Here is a 15,029-nt window from a genome sequence, read left to right on the forward strand (position 1 = left end):
TCCATAGCCACTGGATATGAAGCCTGGCTTTATGGAGTCTCAGACAGGTGGTCAATATTATTTCGCAGAGGCGGCAGAAAAGTGAAATATAATTTATATCACTCTTGTAGTTATGTCTAGTTACACTACAAAACAGTTCAGCAGTTACACAACAAACTGACCTCTACGATATTTACCTTACTAGCTTTCCGCCCGCGGCTTCGCCCGCGTGGAATTTTGTCTGTCACAGAAAAACTTTATCGCGCGCGTCCCTGTTTCAAAAACCGGGATTCTTTCCCGGGACTCAAACTATCTCTATGCCAAATTTCATCAAAATCGGTTGCGAGGTTTAAGCGGGAAAGCGTAACAGACAGACAGACAGACAGACAGACAGAGTTACTTTCGCATTTATAATATTAGTTGGGATTACGGGCTATTATCCGATATCCAAGTCCCATCTATCATCTCCTGCGGGTGATGGATTGTCGGCTCCACGCCGAGCTAATTGCTTGTTCAGTTAGTCATTATGATATTGATTGAGATGTTTTGGGAGTAGACGGCCGACCGTAATTGTTGAGCTGTTGCAGGTCGTAGATTAATTAAGGTTCAGTTTACTTATAAATGAGCGGTTGGATGGGGATTTGAAGAGTTTACTTGATCAACGCTCATAGTAGTGAAGTTTACTGGACGATTAATAATGCCATCACGATTTTAGACATGAAACGTAAATCACTAGAAATGCTGAACATTTCTACGAGTACCAATTTACGGACATAGATTGAAGATGTTCTTTTGTTTTCAATGCAGTCCAGTGGCAGCGTCGATCGTGTTTTGTCTTTTATTCGAAAATCTGGTTACGGTGGTACCTAGTGGTACCGCCTTTTGTTTTTTGACTACGTGAGCACGGTAATACTATCATACAGTATTGTAACTTCATATAAACGAACGAAACGCGAGCTTTCCTTCGAAATTCAAATCTCGGTATGCGCTCGACATGCAAAAGTCAGGGGTGTCGCGAATGTGCCAGCGTAATAAACGGACGATGTGTTTTTTTATAAAAATAATTACAAGTAACTATTTATACAGGGTGTTAGGTAAATGGGTTTATAAGCCGCCACTAGCTCATGTTAACATTTATGCATGTAAATGGTATGGTGAAGTCAGTGATATAATTTTATTTTATTTTAATTTTCATACAAAAAATTATATAAAATCAGATTGGTATGAAAATTAAAATCATTAAAATGATGATATCAATTTTGTGACTTTACCATACCATTTAATGTATATGTTAACATGGGCTAGTGTCCGCTTATAAACCCATTTACCTAACACCTTAGATTAATAAAACCTAGATAGATAGTCAGTGCACGAAAGGTGAGGCAGATTTTAGTAAGCCAGAATGGCTTACTCGTAAACGTCACATGAACTGTCAAAGTGAAAAATTGGTAAACACGTCCGACGACTTATAATTAATTAAGACGGTTTGTGCTGTGAAAGGGTGTCTAAATACATCAGAAAAACTAAAGAAAGTGACCAGTGTTACATTTCATAAGTAAGTACTACGATTCGACGCGTATTTTGCTTGAATTTGGCTTTCAAAAATTAAATACGGGAATGATACCAGTAACAAGAAAATTTATTTCCCAATTGTTCGCCGTACAAATACACTTCCTTTTTTATGAAATCGAGACTTTTCAGTCGATTTATCTTATTGTAATTAGGTAGGTACTTTGAATTCAATAAATAAGTAAGTACATGATGCGTTTTGTTTTTGTTAGTTATAAAATAATTAAAAACGTATTAAAAATTTCCCTACTTTCGGGAAAATCGCCTTCACTGTCTACACTCCCCAACAAAATTGACACTAATGACATAAGATTTTTGCCTCACTCTTGACGAAGCGTTTGTATGAAGACTATCCATCTAGGTTTTATTAATCTAAGCTTAACACACTGTATAACAATCAAGCGTTTTGTACGCCTCAGTCGAGGCGCATACATTTTACGGTCGCAAATTTATAAGATTTGTTACTAAATCTTAACACAAATATATTTTTTTAATTAAATCTACTAATGACAACACAACATGAATTTTTATCCTATTTCATTCACTAAGTATTTTGTTTGTCAAAATAAAATAAAAAATTACAATCACAAAATACATTCACAAAACTAGATAGAATAAGTAGCCAAATGTTATGAAAATAGGGTTTGCAGGTGGGCAGCCCTATCGCATGTTGTCATACGGTGACGTATAGTTCCAAAATACTGGACTGTCCTGTCGATGACATTGACAGTGGGGCGCCACCGTCAATACCGGATCGCTGATTTTTGCCATTGCCATGTTGGAAACCATATAATTGAACGATGGTAGCGCCCCCCTGTCATTGAGTTTGGCGGGACAGTTCAGCGTGGGTCATCTATACCGCGCGGCTGTTGACATTTATTTCAAAAATATGACCGAGTTGGAATACTGTATAGATAGTATTACCGTGACGTGAGGCATAGTCTTTTGTTTTTCTACGTGCATTCCTGTCAAAAGTGTTCAAGGACACTTTCTTGCTGGCGCGTGATAGGCGTCGCTCGCGGCGACTTCTCTAGGGGCAGTTTGAGCTTCTTCTTCGATTTGTCTAGCGATCGTTGTGTTTTATTTTTTGTTCGAAACAAATGTTACCTTACCAGTCAAAAGTGTCCTTAGAGCTCTCGCTGGAATGTGATAAGTGACACTCGCGGCCCGTCTTCGCTAGGCGACTTCTCTGGGGGCAGTTTGAGCTCTTTTTCTGGGGGTAGCTTGAGCTCCTTCTCCGAGTTGCTGCTGGAGTAGGAGCTCTTATCTTCACTCTCCAGGGTCGATTGTGTTTTGTTTTTTATAAAAAAAAACGTTACATTGGTATCGTCCTTTGTTGTCTTACCTGTCAAAAGTGTCCTTTGAGCTCTCGCTGGCATGTGATAGGCGTCGCTCCCGGCGCCCGTCCTCACTTGGCGACTTCTCTGGGGGTAGCTTGAGCTCCTTTTCTGGGGGTAGCTTGAGCTCCTTCTCCGAGTTGCTGCTGGAGTAGGCAGTGGCGGCGTAGCATGGGGTGGCACCCGGGGCGGATCACCCCCCCCCCCCGTCATAAGTCCTAAGGCACCCCCTGGTACCCCTCAGGATTTTGGTTTCCTACCGATTCGAAGATTGAAAGATAATCGCACCCCCCCGTATCATGACATAGACCGCAGATTTGCCATGCAGATGTGCCAGTGAGTACTAATCTTCGCGACTTGTGTCACCCCCTGATGCTTGGCACCCGGGGCGGACCGCCCCCACCGCCCCCCCCTTACGCCGCTACTGGGAGTAGGAGCTCTTATCTTCACTCTCCAGGGTCGATTGTGTTTTGTTTTTTATAAATAAAAACGTTACATTGGTATCGTCCTTTGTTGTCTTACCTGTCAAAAGTGTCCTTTGAGCTCTCGCTGGCATGTGATAGGCGTCGCTCCCGGCGCCCGTCCTCACTTGGCGACTTCTCTGGGGGCAGTTTGAGCTCTTTTTCTGGGGGTAGCTTGAGCTCCTTCTCCGACTTGCTGCTGGAGCGGGAGTTCTTAGGGTCGATTGTGTTTTGTTTTTTATAAATAAAAACGTTACATGGGTATCGTCCTTTGTTGTCTTACCTGTCAAAAGTGTCCTTTGAGCTCTCGCTGGCGTGTGATAGGCGTCGCTCCCGGCGCCCGTCCTCACTTGGCGACTTCTCTGGTGGCAGTTTGAGCTCCTTTTCTGGGGGTAGCTTGAGCTCCTTCTCCGACTTGCTGCTGGAGCGGGAGCTCTTATCTTCACTCTCCAGGGTCGATTGTGTTTTGTTTTTTATAAATAAAAACGTTACATTGGTATCGTCCTTTGTTGTCTTACCTGTCAAAAGTGTCCTTTGAGCTCTCGCTAGCACGTGATAGGCGTCGCTCCCGGCGCCCGTCCTCACTTGGCGACTTCTCTGGGGGTAGTTTGAGCTCCTTTTCTGGGGGTAGCTTGAGCTCCTTCTCCGACTTGCTGCTGGAGCGGGAGTTCTTATCGTCGCTGTCCCGCTGCGATTGTGTTTTGATGATTATGCTGGGATACCAGCATAGACGATAGTCTTTTGTCTTACCTGTCAAAAGTGTCCTTGGAGCTCTCGCTGGCACGTGATAGGCGTCGCTCCCGGCGCCCGTCCTCACTTGGCGACTTCTCTGGGGGCAGTTTGAGCTCTTTTTCTGGGGGTAGCTTGAGCTCCTTCTCCGACTTGCTGATGGAGTGGGAGCTCTTATCTTCACTGTCCAGGGTCGATTGTGTTTTGTTCTTTATTCGAAAACCTGGTTACACTGGTATCGTCTTTTGTCTTACCTGTCGAAAGTGTCCTTGGAGCTCTCGCTGGCACGTGATAGGCGTCGCTCCCGGCGCCCGTCCTCACTTGGCGACTTCTCTGGGGGCAGTTTGAGCTCCTTTTCTGGAGGTAGTTTGAGCTCCTTCTCCGAGTTGCTGCTGGAGTGGGAGCTCTTATCTTCACTCTCCAGGGTCGATTGTGTTTTGTTTTTTATAAATAAAAACGTTACATTGGTATCGTCCTTTGTTGTCTTACCTGTCAAAAGTGTCCTTTGAGCTCTCGCTGGCGAGTGATAGGCGTCGCTCCCGGCGCCCGTCCTCACTTGGCGACTTCTCTGGGGGCAGTTTGAGCTCCTTTTCTGGGGGTAGCTTGAGCTCCTTCTCCGAGTTGCTGCTGGAGTAGGAGCTCTTATCTTCACTCTCCAGGGTCGATTGTGTTTTGTTCTTTATTCGAAAACCTGGTTACACTGGTATCGTCTTTTGTCTTACCTGTCAAAAGTGTCCTTTGAGCTCTCGCTAGCACGTGATAGGCGTCGCTCGCGGCGCCCGTCTTCGCTTGGCGACTTCTCTGGGGGCAGTTTGAGCTCCTTTTCTGGGGGTAGTTTGAGTTCTTTTTCCGACTTGCTGCTGGAGCGGGAGTTCTTATCTTCACTGTCCAGGGTCGATTGTGTTTTGTTTTTTATAAAAAAAAACGTTACATTGGTATCGTCCTTTGTTGTCTTACCTGTCAAAAGTGTCCTTAGAGCTCTCGCTGGAATGTGATAAGTGACACTCGCGGCCCGTCTTCGCTAGGCGACTTCTCTGGGGGCAGTTTGAGCTCCTTTTCTGGGGGTAGCTTGAGCTCCTTCTCCGAGTTGCTGCTGGAGTGGGAGCTCTTATCTTCACTCTCCAGGGTCGATTGTGTTTTGTTTTTTATAAATAAAAACGTTACATTGGTATCGTCCTTTGTTGTCTTACCTGTCAAAAGTGTCCTTTGAGCTCTCGCTAGCACGTGATAGGCGTCGCTCCCGGCGCCCGTCCTCACTTGGCGACTTCTCTGGGGGCAGTTTGAGCTCCTTTTCTGGGGGTAGTTTGAGCTCCTTCTCCGACTTGCTGCTGGAGCGAGAGCTCTTGTCGTCGCTGTCCCTCTTCGGCCTCACTGGCGACAAGCTGCCGGGCTTGTCATGTTTCTTCACCTCCATACTGCGCGCGTCATCGTCGAGCTCTTCTGGAACAAGAGATGCCATTTATGAACAACATGGCTAACAAATGGTTAATTATAGACCGATTTTCGTAGACAAGTTTATCCGATCTATTAAAACGAAGAAGATTCATACCTAAGTCGTCCAATCTTTCATAACATCTTTTTTTTAGGTACAGAAACAAACTTTTATCGTCATTATGAAGCACAAATCTGTACCCCCAGTGAAAACGGAGTTAAGTCGAAAATGGTGATTTTTGGGAAATCGCATTTGAAGTTAANAAAATCGCCTTCACTGTCTACACTCCCCAACAAAATTGACACTAATGACATAAGATTTTTGCCTCACTCTTGACGAAGCGTTTGTATGAAGACTATCCATCTAGGTTTTATTAATCTAAGCCTAACACACTGTATAACAATCAAGCGTTTTGTACGCCTCAGTCGAGGCGCATACATTTTACGGTCGCAAATTTATAAGATTTGTTACTAAATCTTAACACAAATATATTTTTTTAATTAAATCTACTAATGACAACACAACATGAATTTTTATCCTATTTCATTCACTAAGTATTTTGTTTGTCAAAATAAAATAAAAAATTACAATCACAAAATACATTCACAAAACTAGATAGAATAAGTAGCCAAATGTTATGAAAATAGGGTTTGCAGGTGGGCAGCCCTATCGCATGTTGTCATACGGTGACGTATAGTTCCAAAATACTGGACTGTCCTGTCGATGACATTGACAGTGGGGCGCCACCGTCAATACCGGATCGCTGATTTTTGCCATTGCCATGTTGGAAACCATATAATTGAACGATGGTAGCGCCCCCCTGTCATTGAGTTTGGCGGGACAGTTCAGCGTGGGTCATCTATACCGCGCGGCTGTTGACATTTATTTCAAAAATATGACCGAGTTGGAATACTGTATAGATAGTATTACCGTGACGTGAGGCATAGTCTTTTGTTTTTCTACGTGCATTCCTGTCAAAAGTGTTCAAGGACACTTTCTTGCTGGCGCGTGATAGGCGTCGCTCGCGGCGACTTCTCTAGGGGCAGTTTGAGCTTCTTCTTCGATTTGTCTAGCGATCGTTGTGTTTTATTTTTTGTTCGAAACAAATGTTACCTTACCAGTCAAAAGTGTCCTTAGAGCTCTCGCTGGAATGTGATAAGTGACACTCGCGGCCCGTCTTCGCTAGGCGACTTCTCTGGGGGCAGTTTGAGCTCTTTTTCTGGGGGTAGCTTGAGCTCCTTCTCCGAGTTGCTGCTGGAGTAGGAGCTCTTATCTTCACTCTCCAGGGTCGATTGTGTTTTGTTTTTTATAAATAAAAACGTTACACTGGTATCGTCTTTTGTCTTACCTGTCAAAAGTGTCCTTGGAGCTCTCGCTGGCACGTGATAGGCGTCGCTCCCGGCGCCCGTCCTCACTTGGCGACTTCTCTGGGGGTAGCTTGAGCTCCTTTTCTGGGGGTAGCTTGAGCTCCTTCTCCGAGTTGCTGCTGGAGTAGGCAGTGGCGGCGTAGCATGGGGTGGCCCCCGGGGCGGATCACCCCCCCCCCCCCGTCATAAGTCCTAAGGCACCCCCTGGTACCCCTCAGGATTTTGGTTTCCTACCGATTCGAAGATTGAAAGATAATCGCACCCCCCCGTATCATGACATAGACCGCAGATTTGCCATGCAGATGTGCCAGTGAGTACTAATCTTCGCGACTTGTGTCACCCCCTGATGCTTGGCACCCGGGGCGGACCGCCCCCACCGCCCCCCCCTTACGCCGCTACTGGGAGTAGGAGCTCTTATCTTCACTCTCCAGGGTCGATTGTGTTTTGTTTTTTATAAATAAAAACGTTACATTGGTATCGTCCTTTGTTGTCTTACCTGTCAAAAGTGTCCTTTGAGCTCTCGCTGGCATGTGATAGGCGTCGCTCCCGGCGCCCGTCCTCACTTGGCGACTTCTCTGGGGGTAGTTTGAGCTCCTTTTCTGGGGGTAGCTTGAGCTCNTATAAATTAAGTTACATTCTTTTTCACCAACCAACAATACATAGTTTTTTTTGTGTATATTAATATGAGTCATCTTATATTGTTAATCACAAATTCAATCTGAACAACTTCAATCGTGTAAAAAGTAGTAACACGAGTCGTACCTCTTGACACAATAAAAAATTGAAAGAAGCCTCCGGTACACTTTGTTAAAAGTAGACATGTATCAATATACACGAAAGAAAACTCAAAATTGGTTCACAAAGCCTTACTTGTATCATTTGGCACAAAATTATTTTCTTTTCTATACGTCGTAGAAACATACCGATTAGATACAAAAATAGCTAATTTTTCAGAGATTCACATTATGTTATAAAGTCAATTTTGATCTAAGTCGAGTTAGATCCCTTTTCACTGGGGGTACAGAAATAATTCAATATTCTACTTATGCTAAAGCTAAGTTATCTTATGTAGATAATTAAAAATCCTTAGGTATCTACTTCTCCCATCTAACCTTAATCAATTTTTCAAGGTACATTGCAAAAAAGTACTAGTTCCAAAGAGAAGTATACACAAACTAAGCACTACGGCCCAATCAAAGGCTAAATGCAGGCAGGTAAAACCCAGCATAACAAAACAATATGCATTTTACATTCCAATTCAACCTAACGTGCCTTAATCAAGTTGTCGAAGAGCTGCTACAGTCCGTATGTCAAGCTTAAATTTTCATTTCAAATTAGTCCGTTTCTTTCTGCGGTATTCGTTTTAATAAAATAACACCGCGGTGGACCGTGCCTTGCATTATTGATAGTTTGGTTACAACGCAGAAAGGTGGAGTAAGGACCATGTAACATAATAAATATGACTGTATACTCATAACAAATAAGGTATTTCTCGTCCTACAGAGCTGCTTTAAAGGCTTAAACAAAGAATGTAACGAAGAATCTTAAAGTGATGACTTGGTAACAGCTTTTAAGTAGGTAAATCCTTATTGATTCAGGAATAAGTTAGCCTAGACATTCATCTAAAACTCTCAGTGGTTGCCAGTTAGAATCTCTTGAGCTTTAAAACATAAATAAAAATTTTAAGCATGTTCTCGTCTTCAAATGGGCAGACACTGTTGAAAGATGAAGAGTTACAAAGATAAAGTTTACTGTTTTATTATTCTTGATATTTACATATTTATTCCATTAGAAATAAACGTTACATTGTTATAATCTACTGTTTTCTGAATCGATTGTGGTTAGGTCGAGGGGCAAGCGGATCAAGGGACTTGGACACGATGTTGTCTGCTCTTCATAAAACGTGTTCGGCCACGAAAAAACAACTTCTACAATTTAAACCCTCGGAAATAACACTCAAAATGGAAAGGAGAACCGCAAAAAAACCGTATGCCAATGGGAATAGGGATTAAAACTGTCAGCTTACATTTCCACGAGGTTTTCGGCATTTCAGTCGACTGAATTTCCGTTGTCTGTTAACACTTTTTTCATTTCAAAACAACGGTTCTCTTAAAGCTAGGGATTAAAGTGGGGCAAGTTAAACTGATTACGGAGATGCAGTTATTGTTTCATTATGCTTTGTGGTTCAAAGGTAAACTAACTAACTCAGGTACATACATCAGCAGCTTGAGATATCATACTTTTATTGCAAAATCGCTCCTATTTAAACTACATTAGATTCCACGTCACGTTTAATGTAGGTGCCGTCGTTTGTACTTTGTTCTGCAGTTGCCGTTCGTCATAAAGAAGTTTATTAGTCATAAAGACGATGCAATTAAGGTAAATTGTAGGTACCTAATTATTTAATTCATTTTGTTGTAAGTCATTTATCTCTTAGATGCATTTGAACTGTTTAATGGACATCATTAAGATTATCTGTCGCCAAATCTATGTTACTGTAAAAAACGAGTAGATGTTACAGTCAAAAGTGATTACTGATGATCATAGGCATCGGACAAAACCACTTTTGCAGTCATAAGTGGTTATGACCGATTATGAGTTTTGACTGTAAGTAACATCTACTCGTTTTTTTTGCACATTAGTACTTAATGCACAGGAAAATCGCGGTGACGTTGTGGAAGTACGTTTTTACGTTTTCAAAACGATTGAAAAACTCAATGCTAGGTACTCGTGAATCCAATATTAGCAAATTGGTTCTGCCAGAGCAGATATTCGAGTACCCTCAGCCTGAGGGGTTCGTAGCGACGCTGACTTTCTTGAAACTAGTCTAAATAGCTTTTAAATAAATGACCGTTAGCTCGTTTCTTCGAAGTCAAATCCATCTACTAAACTAAAGACTTGTGAGAATCTAAAAAAACATAGAAATGGAATAACGAAAGGAAATACTAATGTTAACGCGAAATTAATTAAATTATTGTCGATTTGCCGTAGAATCAAACTAGTATGCCTATTTTGAGACAGGTATCTAAAAAGGGTAAATATTAATAAAGAATTTGAATTTGAGTAGACTCGTGTTTGGGAAAAAGTATATGTAAAGACAGACACACTTTATAAACTCGTGTATATTTCTCGAGACAAATAAATCCCAATATACGGTGTATTTGACTCTAAAATTGTCTTATTGGTTTTGAAGGGTTCACATCAGTTATCCGTTACAATCCTTAGAAAATTTAATTAATACATAACCATTGTCGAGGCTATTATTTGCGAGTACCTTCACTGGGTCTCGGTTACAGTAATTACTATGGGGTATACAGAGTGATATTTTGTAATGCCACTTGGATGAAAGTACTCTTAATACTGTAGATAGAAAATTTTACTAAAAGAAAACATTCCTTTATTTTTGAAAAGAAAGAGAACTGCATTCAAAGATTTTCAAATTTTTTTCGAAAATTCACTACCATACCATACAATTTTCTGTTCATAATTAAAATTATTTGAGATTTCATGGTTTTCCTTTCATTTGATTTATCAAGTTTGTTAGAGAGATTTCATCCTTATACTTAACCCAATCTATCAATGCAATAAAAATACAGGGTGTTATTTTTAACAGATTTTAGTTGGTTCGATTCCCGGGTGTGGCAAGCAATTTTTTGGAAATCTGAATGCAGTTCTATTTCTTTTAAAAAAGAAAGGAATGTTTTCTTTGAGAAAACAATTCTATCTACAATATTTTTCGTTCCTTTCCTTTCAGGTGGCATTACAAAATTCCACCCTGTATATCCATAAGTTGGTTAGTATTGGCTTCAACAACCCATCTGACCTGGAATGTAGGCCTCTGGTACATTAGAGAGAGTCGTTCTCGTGCTCCTGCAGTGGAAACCAAGGCTGAGTTGCAGCACCTAACTTTGACCGTAACTATAACGATAACCGGTGTAATTTGTATGGAGTTTAACAGATTTTTGACGTTTGTCAAAGTTAAAGTAGGATGCTGCAACCCAGCCTAAATGTCCTGACGATGGAAGTTATTGTTATATTTCACCGAGAGTATAGTTTGACTCTCGGTCAGGGTTATAGATTTTTGTGGGGGTGGATATCGCATTTACTAAATTTAGTATGACGGTCGCGTATCTGGATGAAAGGACAATGTTNAAGCGGATTTTTTTCAAAAAGTATAATTTTTTTGTTATTTGTTGGCCTTTCTTGTGTATTTTATGTATTTTTTTAGTATTGTCTGTTATTTAGCATTATTACTGTTTTTATTTTATCAAGATATACCGCTTAGTTTAAAAGTTATTATGTTTTCTTTACAATAAGTAATTGGAAGAAAAAAAATTCTATAAAAAATTAAAAAAAAATCTCAAAAATTTTTTGACCGCTTTTTTGTTGATAAAAATAGGTCTAGTTTCATCTATTTTCATATGTACACTTTAACGTGACTCACACTGTATTGTACCGCCGGGTAATTATTGTACCACCCTTATATTTCGTAAAGTATTTATTGAATGTCTGTAATTGCAACACTCAGCGATACACAACTAAAATCAATTAATATCGGCCATGTGGTTTTTGCCGTGACAACAAACACGTGTGTTTTATTTTGAAAAGTATTTTTTCATTGTTTTCAAGNTGTGCTGAGCTGGGACTCAGAAACGTCAGAAAAATAATACAACAATGGAATAACATTTTCACTATCACTGTAGATAGTGGCAATTTAACTTGTTACATTAATTCACTTTACCTTGATATTTACCACAATTATAAAGTTTTGAAATATAGTAAGTTACATTAATCAGAAAGAAAGTTAACAGTTGGTTACAGGAATGAACATACCTAGATAAAATAAATGTGGTTTTACGTTAATTTTACTGAGTTGTGATGAAACCATCGAGTGGATGGCGTTCACGTACTCAGCTAAATAAGCAACCCTACCTTAAACTTGATACAATAAATTCTACACCATAACCTGAATATGATTATGGTTCAAATTGGCACGGTTTAAGGCCCATCGATCGCTCAACATTCAGTATTTAGGCTGATTGTGTCCCCTGGGCCACGCGGACACGGGCAGGTAATTTGATGAATCACGAACCGTGTTATGTATGAAATAATGATGACGAAGTTTGAATGTTAGCTTTCTTGAAAGTTGTATTGACCATCAAGTAATTAAATAAACTTCAAGTAATTTAAGTAAGTAAAAAAGTACGTCCTCTAAAAGATATTGAAATAGACAAGAATAAATGTAAAAATACTATTTTTTTTATGAACATAATGTAACCCCTTTAGGGCTTTTGTGTCTCTGATCCAAATCCCGAATTCTAGGCAGTCCTAATCTTACTTGAAAGGATCACGTTCTTTTGCAGAATGATTGAAATGTATGTCTACGTTGATAATTATGTATTACTAGTAAATACGTAATGTTTTTTGACTAGATCCCTCTGACCCCTTTCTAAAAGTACTATGTTTATTAGCATTATTTAACACTTGGGCCGTATGTATTATTTAACCGTATTTATTAACCGTATTAACCGTGGCATTATTTAACCGTAGGAGAACCAGAGAGACTGACATAGCCCGCAGAATCGCTAAAATCAAGTGGCAGTGGGCGGGGCACATAGCTCGAAGAGCTGATGGCCGCTGGGGCAGGAAAGTTCTTGAGTGGCGAGCACGAGCTGGAAGACGTAGCGTGGGCAGGCCTCCCACTAGGTGGACCGACGATCTGGTGAAGGTCGCGGGAGGTACCTGGATGCAAGCGGCGCAGGACCGGTCTTTGTGGAAATCCTTGGGGGAGGCCTTTGTCCAGCAGTGGACGTCTTTCGGCTGAAACAAACGAACGAACGAACACTTGGGCATCGATGCCGAGTATATCGACCAATGACGTCAACAGTCGACTTTTCTATTCAGTACCTAATTGGAAAACCAAACTCCACAATTGAATGATTTGAATGGTTGACACCATTAAATTAACCATAAAATATGACCCTTGAAACATAATTACCGTACCTATAAAGGTAGATCCATTAAGTTGGTGAAAAATGTATGACCTCTTTACCATTTAAAATCTTTGAGAACTGCGTTGACAGCTAGTAAATAGTTAATTAACTGATGATGTAGGTAAACTAGGACCCTTTTAAATTTAGTTACTTACCCTAGCTTTTGATAATTAATTATTTATAAATGGATTGGGATTAAAATAATGGTTTACTTCAAGTAGTATTATATTATCTGTGCTTCAAGTGTAGATAAAACTAGCCCTTTAATTATTTTTTTTAAGTTTAAAAAGGTGGACCTCATAAAGATTTAAACAGGAAGGCGCTGGATGCAGGCCGCCACCAACCGGTCATTGTGGAAATCATTGGGGGACGCCTAAGTTCAGCAGTGGACGTCCTATGGCTGAAACGATGATGATGATGATGATGATGAAAAAGTTTAATAGCATCTAAATTATTTAAAAGCCATAACTGCCATGATTGGTTGACACGAGTCACCTAAACCAATTTTAGTACGCAGTAAAAAATTATGTGCCATTTATTTTTAATGGCAAGCTCAAACGAGCGTTGATAAAAATTTACAGTTTGTCGTATTTTTAACTACTGTGATAACGATGATATATTACTGTCTCATCAAGTCAGCTTGCCGCTTGAGGTAAAAGGAGCTAATATTATTCGTAGTTTTCCTTTATAAATGGTTGAAGCCGCGGGAAGTATCTGGACGCGGGCGGCGCAGGGCCGGTTGTTATGGAAATCCTTGGGGGAGGCCTTTGTCCAGCACTGGACGTTACTTGGATGAAATGAAATGGTTGTTATCAATGACCAATAAATTCCATCAACCTACCCACTTCTTTAAAAAACCATTTCACGCTCTCAAAACTACCGGCCTTCAGGGCTAGAATTAATGAAGTAGAGATAATAAATGAGTATTTTTTATATATTTTTTTAAATCAATACAGTTATATTTAGACCTTGCTACACAAAATTTACGGGAAAGTCATGATTTAACAGCTTTTATGAGCTCATAAAAAGTATTTCAATTGACAATGTCGTCTACTACTCTATTGATAAATTGGATCTCTCACTTTCGTCAAAAGGCTTTTATAAAATGCTATCAAAGTACTGGACAACTAAAAGCGACTCCGAGAAAGTTTCTTCTTGAGTTATTGATACTCGACCGCGGCTTGGTATTGACCCCACTTTCCGAAGTGGCGAGTTCGAGCGAGGTGGCAATCTGAGGGCCTAAGTTTAAGTTAAGTCAAGTTTGAGTTTGTATGAATGCTTTTATGTTGCTTATGTTGCTTAAAGTTGATGGGTAAATCAAAGAACTGAACCTTCTATTTCGATAAGCTTGCTTATAACCTACTTATAGGTAAAAACTGGATTTATAATTAGCTCAGTGACATGATGACAAATGGTGGCATAATAGTTATAATTAAAAATGCATACTTAGGTACTATAAAAGCAACTCACGAAACTTCCTGGATAAAAACTCCGACAAAGTTTACAAATTATAATATACTATTGTTATCACGTATCAATAAAACATAGTGTTTTCATATTTACCGTACTTATACCCATGAAAAAAGGAAAATCTTTATCATGTAAGGTAAAATGTAAGAAATATTATCGAGTACGATAAGGGAAATAAATACCTAAAGTTATCAATTTCATCGTGTTTCAATCTGATCTAATTTACTTTTTGTTTGAAAATATATTTTTGTATCAAATAAAATTGTTACCGGCATTTTCAAGGTGGTTTAGATATCCAATTATCGTACCTTATTCTGTTTGTTCGTGCGACCAATCCAAATCAGAAGCTTTTTCCCTCTTCCCACTTTCCTACAAACGTTTGAAAAAGGTCGAATATTTTCAACGATTAAATCGAGGTTGTTTTCCTTGTTACTAATCTTTTGAGTTTTTTTTTTATAAATATTTTAAAAGTCCTAAATTCCAAGGGATTTGTCGGACTTATTGAATACTATTGGCTTTGGTATTTAATTAATAAATAATTAAAAGATTAGAAAGAAAAATTGTAGATTACCGAGTACAGAATATAAAACAGCTAGTTGATATTCTATAAGCAAGAACAATTTAAAAGTTAATTAAACAATATTATTATGTAAACTAGTGCCCTACTTGTTGTTATGGTTGTCTTTGTTGAC

The 15,029-nt window shown here is 39.7% G+C and overlaps 1 protein-coding gene across 1 annotated transcript in view; it reads right to left on the bottom strand.

Moving 5' to 3' along the window:
* LOC114359399 (uncharacterized) overlaps positions 1-15,029 on the bottom strand; it is a 133,603-nt gene that overhangs the window by 49,831 nt on the left and 68,743 nt on the right. The window contains exon 2 of the mRNA XM_028313793.1: positions 5,266-5,515. Coding sequence (XP_028169594.1) covers positions 5,266-5,489 — 224 coding nt within the window. The 5' untranslated portion in view covers positions 5,490-5,515. The remainder of the gene's footprint in view (positions 1-5,265; positions 5,516-15,029) is intronic.

Source organism: Ostrinia furnacalis, unplaced genomic scaffold (assembly GCF_004193835.3).
Source record: "Ostrinia furnacalis isolate ACB-3 unplaced genomic scaffold, ASM419383v2 OfSCF4362, whole genome shotgun sequence".
NCBI lineage: Eukaryota > Metazoa > Arthropoda > Insecta > Lepidoptera > Crambidae > Ostrinia > Ostrinia furnacalis.